Source organism: Fundulus heteroclitus, chromosome 11 (assembly GCF_011125445.2).
Source record: "Fundulus heteroclitus isolate FHET01 chromosome 11, MU-UCD_Fhet_4.1, whole genome shotgun sequence".
NCBI lineage: Eukaryota > Metazoa > Chordata > Actinopteri > Cyprinodontiformes > Fundulidae > Fundulus > Fundulus heteroclitus.
The window spans coordinates 3054969-3074976 of record NC_046371.1 but is presented as its reverse complement, the minus strand read 5'-3'; the positions used below and the strand labels follow the sequence as shown (position 1 = coordinate 3074976).

General features: G+C 39.8%; 1 protein-coding gene across 8 annotated transcripts in view; it reads right to left on the bottom strand.

Annotated features, from left to right (window-relative positions):
• The window catches only part of ncam1a (neural cell adhesion molecule 1a), a 374147-nt gene continuing 354139 nt past the window's right edge, over window positions 1–20008 (bottom strand). For 5 of the 8 annotated variants that reach the window (XM_036142729.1, XM_036142728.1, XM_036142730.1 and 2 more), the window contains 3 exons: window positions 8222–8346; window positions 6815–6995; window positions 1–196 (listed from right to left, as the gene is read on the bottom strand). In XM_036142729.1, coding sequence (XP_035998622.1) covers window positions 117–196; window positions 6815–6995; window positions 8222–8346 — 386 coding nt within the window. In that variant the 3' untranslated portion in view covers window positions 1–116. Of the gene's footprint in view, window positions 197–6814; window positions 6996–8221; window positions 8347–15955; window positions 15959–18652; window positions 18701–20008 lie in introns of all 8 variants that reach the window. The other 3 variants (XM_036142725.1, XM_036142726.1, XM_036142727.1) reach the window with 2 other exon arrangements.

Genomic DNA, 20008 nt, shown 5'->3' with positions numbered 1-20008 from the left:
TTTCCAAACTTGTGTGTGGCTGCACAAAGGTCAGAAGGCATAGAAAGCAAAGGAGTCTGGACCCGGAGATTTGAAAAGGTCCAGATTCTCCTCTTTCTCCTTGAACAAAAATCAGTTTATGAGAGCCAGAGCAAAGTCAGCACTGACAGCAGAAGAGTCGCCAGACTGCAAGACACGCACTGGCAGCCCAGGGTAGCTGAGGTCATTGACCGACAACACACACACGGCCAATATTTACACGTTATTATAAGTGATAGTCATCAAGTGTGACAGAAATATAAAAAAAACAACAACATAAAAGCACAAACAGAGAAATAAATTTGTGTTTATGGCAATGTCATGGTCCATAGGTGCCCAGAAGATCACACATGGAGACGGGGGGGAGGAGACGGAGAAAACGGAAGCAGGAGATAAAGAGGAAAAAGAGGGAGAGAGAGATTGAAAAACAGGTTTAGAAATTCAGAAATTCAAGTCTGTAAAACTATCTCAAGACTAAACAGAGGAATACAAACAGAAACTCTAAGTCAGAGGCTGAAAAAACAAAAAAGAAAAGTCATAGCATGTTAGTAGCACAGCAAATGAGGGATGTTTAATGGCAGAAATGGATGGAAGGTCTCACAGAGGAAGATCATGAGGGTGACCACAACAATAAAGAGCTTTAAGGCAACAATCCCTGTCTGCTTTTAAATCAGGCATGTTCTACAGTTAGATGGAAACCTGAAAACGGATGATCTCTAAGTAAGAGAGGGCCAGTGGTTTAGTACAAAACACATGCCGGCATGTTCATTCAGCTCAGCCACTAAATAATCTCTGGGGAAATCTTTGGATACAGAAAAGCTTCTAATTCCTTTTCAGTTTTTTTTTATTTGTGCTTATACGGTTACGGCTGCAAATCCTTCTTTTTCTGTTTTCGTCTGAATAAAGTAAAGAAAAGAGACGTTCAGTCATGATCTGAAGATAAGTCAAAGCAAGTTCCAGATTCCAGGAAGAAGATTTTACATCTTTCTTCCACTGACAAGGACCAGAAAATCGACTGTTTGGACAAACGTATATTTGTTATGGATGGATAGAGCAGAGAAGCCAAAAGATATGTAACATTCAACTTAAACAATACTAAATGTAGCGTGGGCTTAATCTATATTTTTATTTATGTCTGTGGATGGGATTAAAAATCATAAAGGAATAAAATTAAAATGCCCGAACACCAAAATACATTTCTATTCGAGGTATTACACTAAGACATTTTCATAGCAGCCCTGTCCAGAATCACAGTTGCTAATGATCAGTAATCAATTTCTAAAATCATTTCTAATCATTCCAACTTTTCTAAGTGGAAACAACCAAAAACTCAAGATAAGTTTAAGCCCAAGTCTGGGGCTAAAATTCCCTTTAATTATAAAGGAAAAAGTGATTCATTGAGAAAGATTGCAACTGTACCAACAGAGTTCATTATGAATAATTCAATAAGCAAGAGGTTTAAGGAAATTATCTTGGCACGCTTATAAAATATGTCTTCCACATCAGGCAGTTCATTAGAAAGCTTTCTGGGTAGAAACGTGCACAAAGAAAAGTAGGCGAGATAACCACAACAAAACCGTTTCTTCTGCCACCATCACCCCGTCGGGCATGGAGGGGACAACGGTCCATGCAAAAACCACGCTGCCAGGACAGAAGCCGGTCATGAGGTTTTAATGGATGGAGGGGTGACGGCATGGCACAGCACCTCAGCGCATTATTCTTTGAGGCTTTACTTTCATTTCAACCTTAGCTGGGGAGATTTGGATGATTGTCAGTATGTCCAGGTAAAGATGGGCTAATCAGAGAGCTGTATGTGCATCTCAATAGGGTAGAATATTTTTAAAAAGTTTGATTTTTTTCTTGTATTGCATTTTAATGTAAAGTTGAGTGGAAGGAAAAACTTTGGTAGAAAAAGGGACAACCCACAGGAAGGGTCGGACAGCACCAAATCTAAATAACTATTCCTCAGTCAGTGAAGACTGAGGGAGCCACAGCGTCTGCTCTGCTCCACTGTGCCGTGTCAAGTCCAAAGTGTAGGCTCCCGATACGGTCCACTTTAAGGACCACGGTGTGAGGAAGGTGAGCGACAGCAGTGCAAATGTTGCCGATGAGCTGAAGGGCATTACCAAAGCAACCTGGGCTTCTGTTACACGTCAGCAGAACCACGAGCTGATCTCCTCCGTATCGATCCAGTAACTCATGCAAACTTAGTCACCGCCAAGAACCGAGTGCAGATACTGTCTAGTACATGGACATACTTTACAGCAGGGCGTCGTTTTTATAACCAAATGTTTTCCATCCACTAAACTTTCCATTCATTAGCGTGGATACGGCCCTTTCTGAACATGCAGCTTCTTTAGCCATCACTTTTTCTTTGGTTTACTAAAATTCTGCAGGGCGTCGTCATAAACGTTCGAGTCAGCGTGGTCATAAATGTTTGTGTAGCTCATAAAATAACAATCGCTGCGTTTAAATACCTTTGTAAAAAAATAGATTTTAGAAAATCCAATTTCCCTGAGGAGCTGCATTCTGGGCTTTTATGAGCTGGAAGCTACAATCATCAAAATTAACAGAAATACATGATAACGTATAAAGATTTTCACTTTTTGAATTAATCAAATGATGAAACATAAACCATGATCTTCTATTTCATTGATTTGCACCTTTTGTTAATATTTAATCCCTCCACCGTGGATCGAAGCCAGAAAAATGTCTAAAATCACAGATCTCACCGTTTTAAACTTAAAACTGTTAAAACTTAATGCTGAGACGATAAAAGCATACATTTAAATGGCTTCAGGTTTCATTTGTGAAACAAAAGACAAAAGCCCGCGTCTCAGCTGCATGTCAACGCTGCATTTGGACTGGAAGCTGAAGTTAACAGGACGGCAGCTGCTTCGGGTGAGAGCAACCAGACGCAGCTGCAGGAGAGCCAAAGGAACAAGCTAGATTAAATGCAGATGTTGCATCTAAAAATAAACCTCTGCAATTTCTTCTGCTGAAACTGGCTCAGCGAGGCTCGAAGCGCAGAGCGGGAAAAAAAAAAAAAGCAACAACGCTTCAGACGGACCAAAATAAACTGTAACAAAACAAAGTTAAATGGGAGTAATTACAGGAATTAAAGAGGGGAGCGACTTGGATGAAACCAGGAGGCTAATGTCTGCTACGGTAGAATTAGGAAAGATCCAAACCTCCCACTGCTACATGGCTGCTGCCCAGACAGCAAATAATAAAACAAGGAAAACTTGTTTCTTCGCGTGCCATGCACAGCCGACCAATGCCTTTTAGGTATTTCAGTTAAAAACGGCAAACATCGATTTGAACTGGAGGAGGCACCATGCAAAAAAAAAAAAAAAAAAAAAAGGCTGCGAGGGCTGCCTCCCCAGCGAACTAGGCCACAGAGCGTGTATTCGGGTCAGTCACAGTTCCTGAAAACAGCTCAGTGAAAATAAAAGACACAGAGCAGGCAGGGAAACGTGAAACAGGGATGATGGCCTGACGTGTGTGAAGTCAAAGAGGTTAGCGTCCAGAACGGGACAGAGCGATGGATGGAAAGCGCCAAAGCAGCCGCTGCATTTATCACCCTCCATCATACATGGCACAGGTAACACAGGTAACACAGGTAACACCGGTAACACAGGTAACACAGGTTATCCTCTCAGGGGGTCAGCCGCTGGAACTGCATGTAAAACGTCTCTCAGTCGAGGTCTAGGAGAAGTTTTAGCACCTCTTTACATCAATGAATCAATGTTTTGGGGGATTTTAGGCGGTAAAACAACACTAAGTATTGGATGATTATGAAGTGAAAGGAAATGACGCATGCATTTTAGGATTTTTGGCAAAGATGATTATTTTTATATTCAGGCCCACTGAGTCAACACTCTGTAGAACCTCCTTTGGTCTCAGTCCAGCTGGAAGCCTTTTGTTTAGGTACGTCTCGGCTAAATTTTGACTTTTATCTTTGCAGATCAATTTAAGTTTACTTAAAGCCTGGATGAAGAACATCCGAGATCATCGACCTTCACATATTCTCAGTTGGATTCAGCTCTGGATTTGACTAGGCCACTCTAAAACAGGGATCATCAAGACATTGTTGGCAAAGGGGAGACGGGTCTTTGTGTTCTTTTGGGTCAGCAGAGGTTCTGGCCTTGGACTTCTCCCACGGAGGCCATTTTCCAGAGCTGAAACATGACGTCTGACCTTAACTGAGGCGAGTAAGGCCTGCAGAGCCCCAACTGTTGTTCCGGGTATTGATTTGACGTCCCGGAAGAGTCGATGAAAGAATTACTGCTTAAAAAGGGGAGATGGAAACAAATGTGCCGAATAAGTTCTGACGTAGCGAACGTTCAGATGACTGATCAGCCATCTTCCCGGACATTCCCAAACCGTGCAGAGACACGGCTGGAAGCGTAACCTCACCAACACGAGTTCACATGGCAGCAACACATTCCTGAAAAACCTGCCTCCATTTTCTCAGATTTCTGCTCCATGCTAGTTTGCAAACGTCTACTTCCTATTTATTACAGCCACGTCAAATTCTGGCTAAACAACGTAATGCGTAGACTGGTAAAGACATGGAAAACGCGCCTAATTTGCACCTTTTTCCTTTTTGCGGCACTTTACTATCTGGCAGAAAATAAGCATTAAATACAGCAAACGACTTTAGATCCTGGCATGATGCATTGCCTACTTCATTCTGTCAGAGAGGTCCTATGAGGGAATATCTGGATCCTGCAGTAATTAGGCCTGGCTGTGGCTGACAGAAGTAAACTTAGAGTTAAAATGTGGGTGATCACGACTTATTAATGGTTTACAGGGGCTTGGTCACTTTCACACACCACCAGGTTCATAGCTTGCTTCCATTAAACAATGAAATCATCGTTTGTTTTCCTATAATATGATGATGATCTGAAACAGTTAATAAAATGTTTGGAGGGATCGATGCTTTTCCCGGCACCGTGTCATTGGTCTGAATGCGAGCGGAGGGCACCTCCTGGTGACGTTAGACGGTTTTAGTTTGCCACACCCTCTGTGACCGCCTGTGACCCACTGAAGGCTGCGTGGGCTCCTGGTTCTGTGTTTTTTCACAGATCACGAGCCAAAGCCTCTGCCAGTCACTCCGGTACAAAGCTGACATTAATCCTTTCTTAGAAGTTCGCTCAAAACCATGTCGTTAAGTCTGAAACAGTCTTCTTCAGCTTGATTTTTTCCACCATTCCTGGTTCTCTGAATTTATCCCCAGCATCAGCAACGCATTAGAAAACAATCAGCTGATAAAACGTCCGCTGCTTGGTTGCTCCCCAACACGCACAGTTACTCACTAAACGCTGTTTTTATCAAGAACGACGGAATAAAAACTGTTATGTGAGCTAATATGGAGATTAAATCTGGTTCATATACTGGTTTGCTGACAAGACACCGGCTTATTCGCCTGATCCTCAGGAGCGTTTTTATTGTCTTCCTGACAGCTAATGGGATGTCAGCCTGATTCAATGAACTCTTCTGAGAAAATCAAATAAAGGGTGGAAGATGTGAAAAGACAGACTGCTAATGGGAGAAAAGAGAGAAAAACATGATGCTTTTTTGGGGGAGATTTAACCCGTTACTCTGCGCTGGTTTTGTTTGGATGGGGAGGCAGCCCGAGGTTAAAAGGTTCACTTTAAACAACAACAGAGCCAAGGCTGACCGTGACCAACTCTGCAAAGCAAAAGGACCTGGGGTGTGATTACTTCTTTAGGTAAATAAAAAAAACCAAACTATCCAATTTATGTACGATGGGCTGCAAAAATATTCATGCCTCTTTAACTTGTTCCAGTCATTACATAACTACTGCTATATTCAAAGTATTTTAGTGGGATTTGTTTTTGCAGTAGTGCATGTTGTGAAATGGAAGGACACGCACACTGCAAAAACGGAACTAGAAATAAGTAAAATGTTCTTAAAATTTGTGTATTTGTCCTTGATTTGAGCAGGTAGATAAGATGATTTGCCAATGGAGTAAGAATGTTGCACTTAGAATAGGAACAATTCATCTCAATCATCTTATTTCAAGTGCAGGATGTCTAATTATCTTATTTTAAGGGGTCAAAATACTCATTCCATTGGCAGATAATCTTATTTACCTGCTCAAATCAAGGATAAATACACTAACTTTAAGAACATTTTACTTATTTTTAGATCAGTTTTTGCAGTGCATCATTAAAATCTGACACGCAGTTTGAATTTTTATTCAGCCAACCTGAGTCAACAACTTGTAGGGTTTACTGTATCTCTACCAGCTTTAAACGTCTAGAAATGAACATTTTTGTTGATTTTTCTGTGCAAAACAGTTGAAGCTCAATCAGATTGGCTGGAGAGAGTCTGTGGACATCGGTTATCAGCTCAGTTAGGTTTAGCTCTGAACTTTGACTAGGCCATTCTGAATCAGTAATACAGGAATGTTTATTTCAAATCAAGTAAGTAAGTACAGAGAGCAGAAGATACACACGGGCCAAAAAACCCTCAGATATTTATTTGTAAAAACATTTTCTGCACCATATCTCATTCTTCTTCCATGTCACAAATGTGCACTACTTTGCGTTTCTCTTTCAAATAAAACCCTGATAAACTACGCTGAGGTTTGTTGTCCAGCGGGAACAAACGCTGAACTGAAAAGAAGACAAAGTGTTCCTTCTTTGCTGTAGATTATTCATGTCAGATCGGCGACTACCCCGACAGAGCTCTGCGGTCACGGTGGATGCCTGTGTGCTCCGCTGATGTTGTGAGGATGCTGGAGGTGGGGTGATGGAGGCGGTACCTGGGACGGTGGTGGGCTCTGTAGCTGTTCTGAAGGAGGTGACGGACGGCTCAGACGGGCCCCGCTGGTTCACTGCCACCACGTGGATCTCGTAATCTGTGTTCCAGTCCAGGCCGGTCAGCGTGACGTAATCGCTGAGTGGGGGAAGGCGCTGCTCGGGTTTCCAGTCGGAAACGTGCTTCTGAGGAGGAAATGCAAACGGGACAGGAGTCAGCGGCGCGCAGCAAAGTCATCACTCTGTTCAATACTTCAGACTCAATGCATAACTCAACCAGATTTACACATAAACTTTAGCAAATTAAATCAGATTACAAAATTATTTCTATCTGTTTTATGCCAAAATAATGATGGGGCTTTTGAGCAGTTTGTTTGAATTATTTTTGAATAATTTTTAACTCAGATAATTGAAGGCTCCATGTTAACTAGTCCCAACAGCCAGTCCTCCACCACAATGGGCTTAAAGGCCACTGAGCGACGAAGAAGCTATCACTGAAAAAAAAAAAATCTAACATTTAACTGTCTGTAAATGCAATCATAGATGAAGAATTTAGCTAGCGGAGACATGTCCCAGTGGATGAAACAGAAAAGTGTTTGGTCGTACTGTCCATGGGGCGTATGAGCCAGAGAAGCCCAAGCTACACTGCAAAAATAGACCTAAAAATAAGAACTTTTTTCTTGAAATGAAACTATTTTTCCTTAATTTGAGCAGGTAAATAACACTATTTGCCATGCTATATGTGGGTAAAAAAGTGTTTTATGAGTCTTCATCCTGTCCAGAATATGTTTCTATCTTGTTTCAGCGGCATGTATAATCGGACCAGGACTGCCTGGAAGAAGAGATGCTGTATCGACTCGCTGGGAACCTTCTTGCTAATTAAACACTGCAATATTTCCATTATTTGGTTTTACAAATTCTCAATTACAACCGTGCAATAACCAGCAAGTCACATGGGTTAAGGTGGGCCAACCTGTCACAAAGAAAAATGAACTCAGCCTTCCAGAATGAAAATGTTTTTTGTTTTGTTTTGTTTTTTTCCTTTAATGCCATTTAACAGAACACAGTTGTAAATAACCACTGGTTGTAAGCCAACTGGGGATTTAGTGTTACTTTTAATTTTCATTTCTCCTCAGTGAAAAATGCTCATTTAAAACTGGCAGAATCCAGTCTGGGAGCATGTGTTTGTTTCAAGAAGATGAAAATTGTAGCACTAAAACAATGACTTGGATTAAAGTGCATCTCAATGTGTTGTGTTGGCGCTTATCCTCTAGACAGGACCCAGCTGGTATTTCCTGCTTCCATTCGGCAGCGGGATGTTTCCAAGACTTTATTATTTCTCGTGTAATCGGTGAAGAAATGGAGAAAAATGCAAAGCGGCACCACGTTACCTCCTGGGCCGGTATACTCACAGCCTTGTATCGCAGCAGGTAGTGTTTGATAGGTGAGCCTCCATCATCCTGCTTGGTCCACTTGATTTTAACTGAGTTAAGGTTCTTTCCAGGCAGGACTTCTAGTATGGGAGCATTTGGTTCCCCTGCACAAGACCAAAACACCACAATTAGTTGCATTGATATGTTCAGCCAAGTTACTGGTTTTGTGTTTTAAACTCTTTAAACGCATTTTAAGTTTAATTGAACAAAGAAATGGTTTGGATTTAGCTTGATAGGGGTTCTGTTTAGTAGTCATGGGTAGTCAGCTATTTTCCTGCAGAGTAATCTGAATTTGCATAAAGAGCAATATTTTTAGAACAAAGAGAAGCTAAGTTAGTTCACTGCAAAAACGGATCTATAAATAAGCTAAATGTTCTTAAACATAGTGTTTTTGTCCTTGATCTGAGCACGTAAATATGATCATTTGCCAATGGATTGAGTAATTTGACCCCTAAATTAAGATAATTAGACATCCTGCACTTGAAATAAGATGATGGAGATGAATTGTTCCTATTTTAAGTTCACAAATCTTATTCTGTTGGCAGATCATCTTATTTACCTGCTCAAATCAAGGACAGATACACTAATTTTAATTTTTATTTATTTATTTTTTTTTTTAGTTCCGTTTTTGCAGTGTTATTGAGCAGAGTTCAGCTTTATAGAGCAACTAAAACAGTTGCTTAACCCTGTTTAAAAGCCCTTCACAATAATTATTAGCTTTGTTTTTAGCTAATGCTAAATAAACATATAATGGAGCAAATTTTTTTTTAAATGTACACTTTTGACATGGAGATGAACAAACAGGCAGATGTTTGTTCATCTCCATAGCACAGCTAAAAGATCTGTCTATGTAACTTGCATCATGATAAACCCAGCAGCTCCCAGTACTGGGGGAGAAAATTAGGCTTATTTTCTAGGGTAATTACTGTAAGTTAATTTTTGTTAAAAATAGCTAAATTGGTGTCAACAGATTTTCTAAGATTTAACCAAGATTATTTAAATGGAGTTAGTAATTGTGGAACAAAGGGTGATTACATTTAAGCAGTTAAGTTATTTTGAAAAAAAAAAGGGTGGGGGTCTTAATAAGTTAAGAAAATATACTGCATCAAGTAAACAGCACTCCAGCATCACCTTTGTTCGCATGTGATACTGCAGCTTAGACAATTTGATGACCTGGCAGCCTTTTTTAGACATGCTGAAATATTGTATATATATATCAAATGTCACAACAACCCCAATAACATTACTTAATCTCATACTGAGCTATGCACATGCTCAGTCTGTGCCGATGAATGTTTTACCGCTTTGGCATTATGCCTCACCGTTGTACTTTATATTCAGCTAGTATTTTTTTGGACTAGGTGGCAGCTCTCGTGGATTGTGTAAAGCAGGGGTTCCCAGATCCAGCTACTTTAGACGCGTCCCTTCTCTTCACCTGAATGAGATAATCGGCTTGTTGAGGGAGCTCAGGTGTTTTACTTACTACTGTTGACTACTTCAAAGAACCCAAATAATCCAACATTTTGTTTTACAATAACAGCTGAACAAAATTCAGCTGATTTTCACTAGCCAGCAGTTATTAGAATCTATTAAATGTATATTTATTGTTTATTATATTGCCATTTAGGTTGACCGTGTTAATACAGCAGATCCCAACTAAAAATGGCATTTTGAGACTATTTAACACTCTAATAGTTATTGTTTTTAACTTAGCATCCTCCAGTTATTGGTACCCCTTGTAATGCTCCATAAAAAAACCTTAAATTAAAATGATCTTAACAGCAGTATCTCCTATTGAAAGTTTGATGTAAATACAAAGTTTAGGTTGAGTACAGTTATTCACAAAAAAAAGAAAATCCCCTACAATTCCAGCAAAGTAAATATAACTGGATACATTTTAAATTTACACTTTACTTTTTCAAGCAGATCAGAGTGTCAGGAAACTTATTAGTAATTCATGACTTTCAATGCTTTGATGAGGTTAAAATGATGTGGAAAAGAACCTGATTTATGTAAGACCACTAAACATGCCTTTCAAATAACGACAATGTTTATCGCTCTTCATTATCAGAAAATTGACTTAAAGAAAACTTTAACTTGCTTATAGACTATTGTTTTAACCAGGGACCATATTGGGAGCATTTTGCAGATATTTAGAAATTCAAGTATGAATTCGATCCGTTTCAGATTTTGCAACAATAGGTTGTATTTGAAAAAGAAATCTATTGACTGAGCAGAAATATGCAATTCCAGTTCAAATAATCCAAATATCTCAGACTGGAAAACTTGTTTAGTTATAGCTGAGCACAATTATTCAAACTCTAACCTTAATTTAGCATCTTTTGCATGTGCTAAATTCAAATTATCAACCTCTAATGTAACATCTGCTTGAGGAACAACACAGCATACATTTTTGTAACTGTAAATAAATTCAGGGGCAAGTTTCCATAGCAACAACCTATATGAAGTATTTGCATCCATCTTTGCTTGGGGTGCCAATAATTGTTGTTTAGGAATGATCAGCTGTATCCAAATAGGAGTTTAGACTCTGAACCAAAGCTGCTTTGTTTCTTGCTACTTGATGTTTGGCTCAAATCTGGCTTTTCACGAGCAAAAAAAACAGAAAAAGTGAGATATGAAGGTGTAAATAAATCACAATTAAAAACCTTATTTGACTAAAATCATGTTCCTGCTGGAGACGCTGTTTGAGCCGAGCCGTCCCTTTTTAACACGCTAACAATGCGTCACATCACAAACCTTTTTTAAGGCAACGGAAACGTGTCGGGCACTAATTTGAAGCACTTGTTGAGTCAGAAATAAGCCGGTGTTTTAAGGCTAGAGTGATAAACGATAAACGCATTAAAAGTGTGCGGAACATCAGCTGGAGGACAGCATGAGGGTTTAGAGCCGCTGCCTCTCTGACTGAGGTGCTGCTCTCTTCCAGGCTCCTCATTATCTCCTCCGTCCTCCTGAGTAATTTCTGCTCGGTCGCTGGATAATGAGCCTGTAGGCCTTGATTGGACATGTTATCCTATTGCTTTTAATAACATTTACATAGGCTTATGGGAGGGAGGGTCAGCGCGGTTCTCGGCGTGCTTTCTCTCTGTGCGGAAATGTTTGTGCCTTCTCTTGTGGTTCGGGGATGGTTGTGGAGATTGGGACTAAAATAACAAAAAACTCATTAGCTGTAAACTGATTGGTTATGCAAATTTGAAAAATAGATCACATACAGCTGTAAATTAAATTTTCTGGAAAGTGGCATACGGGAGAAATATAATTCATGCATTCCTTTAAAGTCCCCCTCAAAAAGTTTCTCTTGCACACATTTTTAATATTCTACAGCTCGGTGTTAGCAGTTGAAGTTACTGGAATGAATATGCATGAAGGCACTTTATTCTTTAGGTTAGTGCACTGCAAACTACAATCCAGCAGGCTAGGGTGAGCATGGCTGAGGCTGGAGATAAATTAGAACGTGTTAGTAAAAGCAGCAGCAGGAAGCAGTGAAGCACTGGAGCGTTCAGTCTGGATTAGGACAAAAAACAAAAACGTCTCTAAAGCTGTAACGTCCAGAGAGAGAAGGTGAAGTTGTTAGGGTGAAAGACTCAGACTGCAGGCTGGAAAATGTAGGTGCCACACAGAGGGTGGAGCGCCCACCGCCCTGAGAGAGTCCACTGCAGCAGCAGACACCCTTCATCATATTCCAGCGCACAATGAGAGACAACAGCGGTTAGAAACACAGAAAGTAGAGAATTAGTCCTTTATTTTTTAGTCGGTTTTGGTTATTCACAGTTCTGTCTGATTCTAAACATGCCTGAACAAAAAGGAAAAAAAAAACTGAAACCATACTAAGAGTGTAAGTCCATAAAGAAGACGTGACGTACGGATGCAGACACATGCAAACAGGACTGACGTTTGAAGACGTGGAGAAACAAGGAGGAGGAAGAAGTGACAGGAGAAAATTTAACTTACAGGCTACAGAAATGCAAACTGGTCATAGTGTGTAAAATTAGTAAAACCCGATGAGAATTAAGCTTATTTAGAATAAAAAAAATGTGGGAAATTATCTGGAGGAGGATCATGCTTAACGCTGCAGATGACACTTTGTGAGGATGCACAGGGGGATTTTAAGATATGATCGCCTATAATAGGATGAATATGGTAAATTTTAATCAAATAAAAACATTTTGTACCTATCAAAGGGGAACGTAAATAAAAAGTAAATGAAATGTCACACAAGGCATGGCCCAGATTCTGGTATCTGGTTTAAAACTACAAAAGTTTTCCTTCCTAAGGATTTTTTTGAGAAAGTGTCATAATATAGAGCCACTCCTCCTCCAGCTGGCTAAAACAGGCCTATTGCTTCATCCAAGACAAAGTTGACCATTTGGAAATATTCCCCTCAGCCTGTAGTGGAAACGAAGAAAATGCCAACCACAGGGTTACTATCGGAAGCAGACAGCCTGACTAATAAAGCAGCTGCATCACATCAGATCATTTTAATGTGAAATGCAATATGCAGTACATTTCAACATAAACCTGTCCTTCCATGATAAAAAAAACAGTTCGGTGTAAATGCCATTTAGTTTGGCTAACATGTCTTCTATGTATCATCTGTCACGTGAGCTCAGGATCTTCTCAAAGTGAAGGATGGATCTGTTGTTTTTTAGAAATCTTGGACAAAAACACAGTATTTCCAGACACTGCGAGTTAATCAGTTCCACTTTTACTCTGAATATTATTACATGTACATGTCATTCCTGGACTAAATGTGGGCAGGACGGGAGTCTGATTACTGGTGCGTCTCATTGTGTTATTGAACAGGTAATTTGGACCGGCACCAGCGGACTGTGGACACACTGGATTCAGAAGCTCAGATTCTGAGCCTCTCCACTCTTGAGCCGGACTCTGGGTCTTCTAGATGAAAAGCAAACTTTACTTCCTCCTGACAGGAGGTGTCTGGACCACTGAGAGACAGTCCAGGTCCGTCTTAATTCCACCGGTGAGACACTGCTGATGTCTCTGGTTCAGGAGGGGTTTCAAAGGAGAAATGTCACATTTGTAGCCCAGGTCCTGGATGTTTGAGGGCATCTTGAAGTTCAGACTCCAAGTCTTTCAAATACCCAACAAAATCTTACATTTTTGTTTCAAAGTCCTCGACCTCGGCCCACAGTTTTTTCTTCCACTCAACTTTCCCTTATCAAGTTCACTTTGAACATCAATGACCCTCCTTAGGGAGGATATCTACTCAACAACTGTTGGCCCAAACAAGGTCATAACATTTTAGAATTAAAATATTTTTATTGGTCTTAATGTTAACATTAAAAAAAACCAAACGTTTGAGTTGGTTTGTAAAAAACAAAGGAGCTTTTCCAGGAAATTCTAACTCATTGTAAGACACCTGTAGTTTAGTAATGAAACAACACAAAAACATTTTTAGTCACATTAAGAGGAGCATGAGGATGAATGATGTCATGAAATATTTCTGGTGTCATGATTTCATGCTTAGTACTTCTATACCTGCTGTGAGTGGAATAAAAAAAGGCAGAATGATCTAAAGAGTTTTAATCTAACTTCACAAATAGTTTGTGAACGAAGAAAATTTACCTTCTGTTGCTCACCGAAGACCACATCGTCAGCACCATGCAAGAGTCGCATGGCAAAGTCACATGATGCGCACGCACGTGATTGGCCGAAAGAAAATATGGGAGGGAGGGGGGCGGGGGTGGGGGAGGCACATGGGAAACATACACAACATTTTGAAATGATGAAAACATGTCAACAAAAACAAAACAAATGAAAATGTTAGAGACAAAAATTTCAAAACTGAACAAGAAGAGTAGATTAATCCCTAAACTGAGTCTTTAAAATGTTACTGGAGATATGAGGCCGCTGACAGCTTAAATATAAAGAATTATTCCCTTTAATCAACACCACATTAATAAAAAAAACAACAACAAACAAAACAAAGACACATCTGCTGGGTTTGGAGGGAATGGGAGCCAGAAACGAATGAAAGAGGAAAACGGTTTATCGATCATGCTGATCAAGTATGAAACACACCAAAGATGCAAAGAGCTTCCAAACAGGGACAACCTAGAACCGTGGTGTCCAACATCAGCCAGCGTCCTGCAGCTTTTAGATGTTCCACTACTTCACCTGAATCAAATGCTGGACTCATAGCCAGGAGGGTATTCACTCATTTTAATCTGCTGTGTAGGAGCAGGGACACAACGAAGACCCCCTCATCTAGAAACATGTGTCACCTTTGTCTTAAGTGAGGCAGAAATCACCAAATGTTTGCTGGAGCACACACCAGCAACCTGCTGTTAAACAGCGACTGTGTCTGATACATGATGAGAAAAGAGTTTTAACAACATCAAGAATGAACAAAACTCACAGGTTAGGTTTAATTACTGAGAGCAGACGGTTACTTTAGATGCTTCACGGTGGTTAAATCATAAATGAAGGCAATGCTCACTCTAAATGGTTAGTAAATGTGCAATGAGTTTTTGGAAAAAGCTATTATACGGGATAATGCAAAAGTTTTGGTGTCAGTGACTCCTGTGCAACCTCTTGTTCAGAGAAGATAGATGCAACAAGTTAAAACTTTCCCTCACTTTCTGTAAATTAAAAAAAAAAAGTTAGTCCACTGTTGTCACTCTGAGAAGAACCAACGCCGCCTGACAATGAGGAAAAATATAAAATAATAAAAATATGTCACATCAGCAACTGTTTCTTATGAAAACAGAGGTGAAAATATTATCATGCCCAACTGTGCGCATCAAGGCATTGACTTTGCAGCAATCCTCCATGCAGAGCAAGCGTGTGGCACCACTCCCTTTCAACAACAGCGAACATCCAACAGAACCAGGCTCAGTAAGAGCCACAGAGAAGAATAAACAACCAGAACCACTGGGCCAGGAGTACTTTGTCTGGGAAAGAAAGACAAACTCTTCTGTAGCAACAGCTCCACGCCTTGGTACTTACGGGAAAGAAATACAATAAGAATACAAAAAGTTATGAAAAGCTCTGTCCATGAAAGACATGTAGCTAAATAAAAAAGCACTGGCCCAAGAGTTTATTCAGCTGTTATTATAGCCGAGTTTTCATCCAATTCTCATGAGATTTATGAGTGAACTTTTAAAATATTGCAAAAAAAGAAAATGTGCATCAGACATGTTTCCGTTTATGGCGAATAAACCAGGAAACGCACATCATAAAGTCATCATATGTGGGTTGTAATAAACAGGAAGTAGATGTTGCTAAGTAGCACTGTCCAAAGATCAGTAATGAAACAAGGTTTTAATGAATGTGTGTTTTTTTTTCACGGATGAGACTTAGAAACACTTGTTTCTCTTCTTCGGTCCACACGCACCCCTTGTTGCTTCCAGACCTGTTTTTGAGCATTATGGGATGACACAGGCAGCAGAAACAGCTGATCAGTGATGGAAGGTGAACATTTGCTGCATCAGAACTGATTCAATAAAAATGTTTCCGTCTCCTCTTTAGCGTGTTTACTATTGTTTGAACTCAAGTAAGTGTAAAACCCTTTTTGTGAAATTTAGTGAGATAATTCAAAATTTTCCGTGTCCATCAACCCTTTCTAATGCGATACTTCAAAATGCACATTAAAAAACGTTGATGGTAACACGGCTAGTAACAGTTCAATAAACGGCTTGGCACCTAAAAATGGAAGCACTGGGCTAGGAGCACCTTCTATGACAGAAGAATCGAAGAGACTGCGCAAAGTTGATGGCAGTAAAACTATCACTGTCCAGGAAAGTGACACAACTAGACCAAGTAATACTGAACCAGGGGAACTCTTCTATAAGAAAGAAAAGAGAGTGTACAATGTTAATAGCGGCAATAGCTCAATTGCACAGGGAAGGGACATATTTAAACACAAACAAGTACTGTCTGTAGGAAAGAATAACAAACGGAGTACAAAGCAATGATGGCAGCAATAGCTTTGGCAGTGATTCTGTCAGGGAAGTAGATATAGATAGGTAAGCACATAAAAACTGGACTAGGAGTACTTTCTATGGGAAAGAAAAAAAGAGGTTAAAAAGTTAATAGCAGCTATAGCTCCATCAATGACTTCTTCCAGAAAAGAGAGACAGTTGAATATAGAAGCACTGTGCCAGGGATACTTTCTACTGGAAAAGAAAGGAACAAACGTCTACAAGGATTCCCTTCTTCTGGGCATGATACACAGCAACTTAGGACCAAAGCTGGTAGGGTCTTTTATACCGTGGAACATCTTGAAACTGTTAACGACTGTAACTGTGATGGTGCAAAAGAAATTTTAACTAATCGTGTACAACAAGGAGGGTAAGGAAAGTAGAGAGCTAGTTGGGCGCTATTTAGAATCACTCAATAGTTCTGCGATGGTGACAGTGTGTCTTTTATTTTTGGAAACAGCATAAATTTCAGCTCGGCTGAAAATAGTTTTAAAGGACACAAACACTAAGAAGAATGTAAGGAATATATTTCCAAACAAGACAAGTAACTGATGTTGTGATCATCAGCTTCAGGTCCATGGTTTCCCAGCTCATTAAAACATAACCTGCTGTTTGCTACATGTTCAGAAGATAAAGAGTTTCTATGGAAAAATGGAACTGATAAAACCAGAGAGGCTCAGTGACATTATTTGTTGCCAAGATTTGTGTTTCTTATTTTAAATACAGCAAAACGACCACAGAGATCACTTGAACCTATCCTTTCTATAACCATCTGCTCATCATGAAACCTTAAACGCCACAAGATTTAATATGTCTGAGTTAGAAAGTGCTTCGTGTGCAAAAAGATTAAAAATAAAACCAATAGAAAAAGTCCATTTGCAGTAAAATTAAAAAAAAGAAAGTATTTTAGGGCCTGACTCATCCTGGCATCCCACCACGCTGAAGGTGCTAAAACTTCTGCACTCAAAGCAAAGGAGAATAAAACACCAACTCCTAACTGAGTCTGAACCCAGAGGAACCTGACGGAGTTTTATGAGCCGACGGTTTGGGTGTAAAGCTCCATGGGACCAGTCAATAGACGAGTCTGGATTACCAGCAGATCACGCGTTAACATTAGGACGAAAAGAAGCTGTGGCCCTTTAAGACGAGAGAGAAGACATTTTCCCTGAGAAAGACTGACAGCAACTCAAAGTAATCCACACATTGGATCAGCAGAACAAACCTCTAAGTTTCCATCTTGTTCTGGTTTGCATCACTTTAAGGACCAGTGTGTCCAGAAACGTGATAACTACAGGATGAAACAGCTTTTTGAAGAACGTTTGGAAGCCGACCTGAAATAGTCCTAAAAATGATGTTCAGAGGATTAGGATGAAAACGATAAGCAAAGGCTGGATGAGGAAAAGGATCCCAACTCATAAGATCTTTTACTCAAAGAGTTATCACTGTTTTCATCCTAAACATTGAGGTTGAGGCTATAATGGTAGTTTACTGCTCAGCAGTAGAATTTTACATTAAGAAACCAACTTTAGTGCGTAACCGTGCATCAACACACCAATGATGTTTATCCTGTGGTGTTAAAGGGTTTCTGACGAGCTGTAAATATAACTCAGTGTTTAGACTAACACAAAAGCTTGAACATGCTGTCTGATGAAGGTTAAGACTTAAATCAAGATCTACAGCGACATGCCAACACTTCCTCTGTCAGCTGAACAAAAAGCTCATTAGTTGTGGATTCACTGATTAACTAAAAGTAGGAGGAGTAACACAGAAAACGTCCAACTTCCTCTAAAATGATAAATGTCCTGTACGCTACGACTAACAGCAGGGAAGTGGACCTAAATACACATAAACATGTTATTTATAACCAGAAAACAGGGTTCCTATCCAGTCTGGGAGAAATGGAAATGTAGTTAAAAAAATTGGGATTAGTTTGGAAAAAAGAAATTATGAATAAGAGAATATTTGTTTTGTTTTTTTCAAATTCTATTCATTCTTCAACATATTTTCCCCTTATATCCTTCTGTCCATCCATCCATCCATCCATCCATCCATCCATCCATCCATCCATCCATCCATCCATCCATCCATCCAAGCCATAATTTCAATGCAAATTTAAGAATTTAAAAATTGGGTTAAAACGTTTGAAAATGCTGACTAACTTAGAATGTGTAGGAACCCTGCACAGGTTTACCATTTCACACAAGAGTTAGTTTGGTCAAAGGGTAATAAAGACAGACAGAAAAGATAAGATAAGAAATTCATTTTTTGCTCCACAATGTGGGGACATTGAATCTAAAGTTAGTTCTAAAAGCAAACAGGCTATACGTCTGTGTTGGATTGGCATGATTCCTCCTGTGAGCGACACCAACTAATTAATATCCAGACTAGCTGAGAAGCCAAGCAGGCAGCACAGGTGAGAGACAACACTGCTGGACTTTTGAATACTCACTAATGGCCATACTGGTGGCAGCGATAGCAGGCGGCGCCGATGACGCAACTGAAAAATGGTAAAAACAGCGTAAGAGAGGCGGGAGTGGTCAGCGGAGAGAACGCAGCGCTGAGCGACGTTCACAGACAGCAGGAACGTTCAACAACGCGTCGCCGTTTCAAGTCCTGTTAAATGTGTTAAATCTTCCAGGGATTTCTCACACCTGCTGTCTGGAATGGGACTTTTTATAAGTGCTTTTATTTAAAAAAAACTTAGGCTCTTCAGTAGCAAAACTTCACATATCTAACAATTATGTGCAGCTGAAGTTTTTGTACCATGCATTAATGACAATAAATTAGACATCAGAGCTGATGTAATGTGATTATGCCGTTTAAATCTGCGGACAGCTTTATTATTCATGGTTCAAATGATGTCAAGAAGAACTAAATAGTTGACAAAGTTGAGGCGATGTTGTGTAAACAGTTAAATATCAGCTTAAGACATTTTAATTTATGTCCTTAATTGTTTTGGTTTTTGTTCTTGGATGAAAATTAGTCCTCATTTAAAATGTTTTTTTTTGTTTTTATTGGAGCAAAGCAGAAAAACAAACTACTTTTGCTGGCAGAGATGTCAGGACGCATATTTTAGTAATTACATTTCGCTCCCATTGACAACAACAGAATGATTGGAGGAAAGTCTGATGACTGTTTTAAGTGTTTTCTACATTTCATGAGGCTGTCCTGCTGGATTCAGGCTTCCTCACAGGTAAGAATAAAAACATTTTTGATCTGCCGACATAACTGCAGGTCGATCCTCTGAGATTAGTGAAGGTGCAAATTAACCCAAGCTTTTAAAACAAGCTTTGCTGCTTTAAAGTTAAGCCCTGTGCATACAGAGCCTTCCACTTGTTTTCATGCCCTATGAAAAACACTATGAGAAAAAAAACAATGCATGATTTGTATTCAGTCCCCCTGAGTCTTTGCTTTGTCGATCCGCCTTCATTTTATACTTTGCTGTATGTCTCGACCAACGTAGCACATCTAACGACTAAAAATGTTATCTGCAAGGGACTAAATCCATTCTTTGTGAAATATTTTAAGTTCAGTCACTTTGGATGGAGACCCGTTAACATTAATCTTTAACACGTGTCAGATCCCCAGTGGCAGTTAGGTCTGGACTTTGACTAGGCCAATCGGATGTCAGCTTGGATCCCAACCATTCCACTGTAGCTCTGGCTCTTGGAGTGGTTGTCCTGCTGGAAGATGAAAGTCTACCTCAGTTTTCTACGTTTATCTCCATTCAGCTCAACATCAGCTCTGTCCATCGTCTCTGCTCTGGCAGAGAAGCATCTCCACACCGTGATACCACCACCACTAT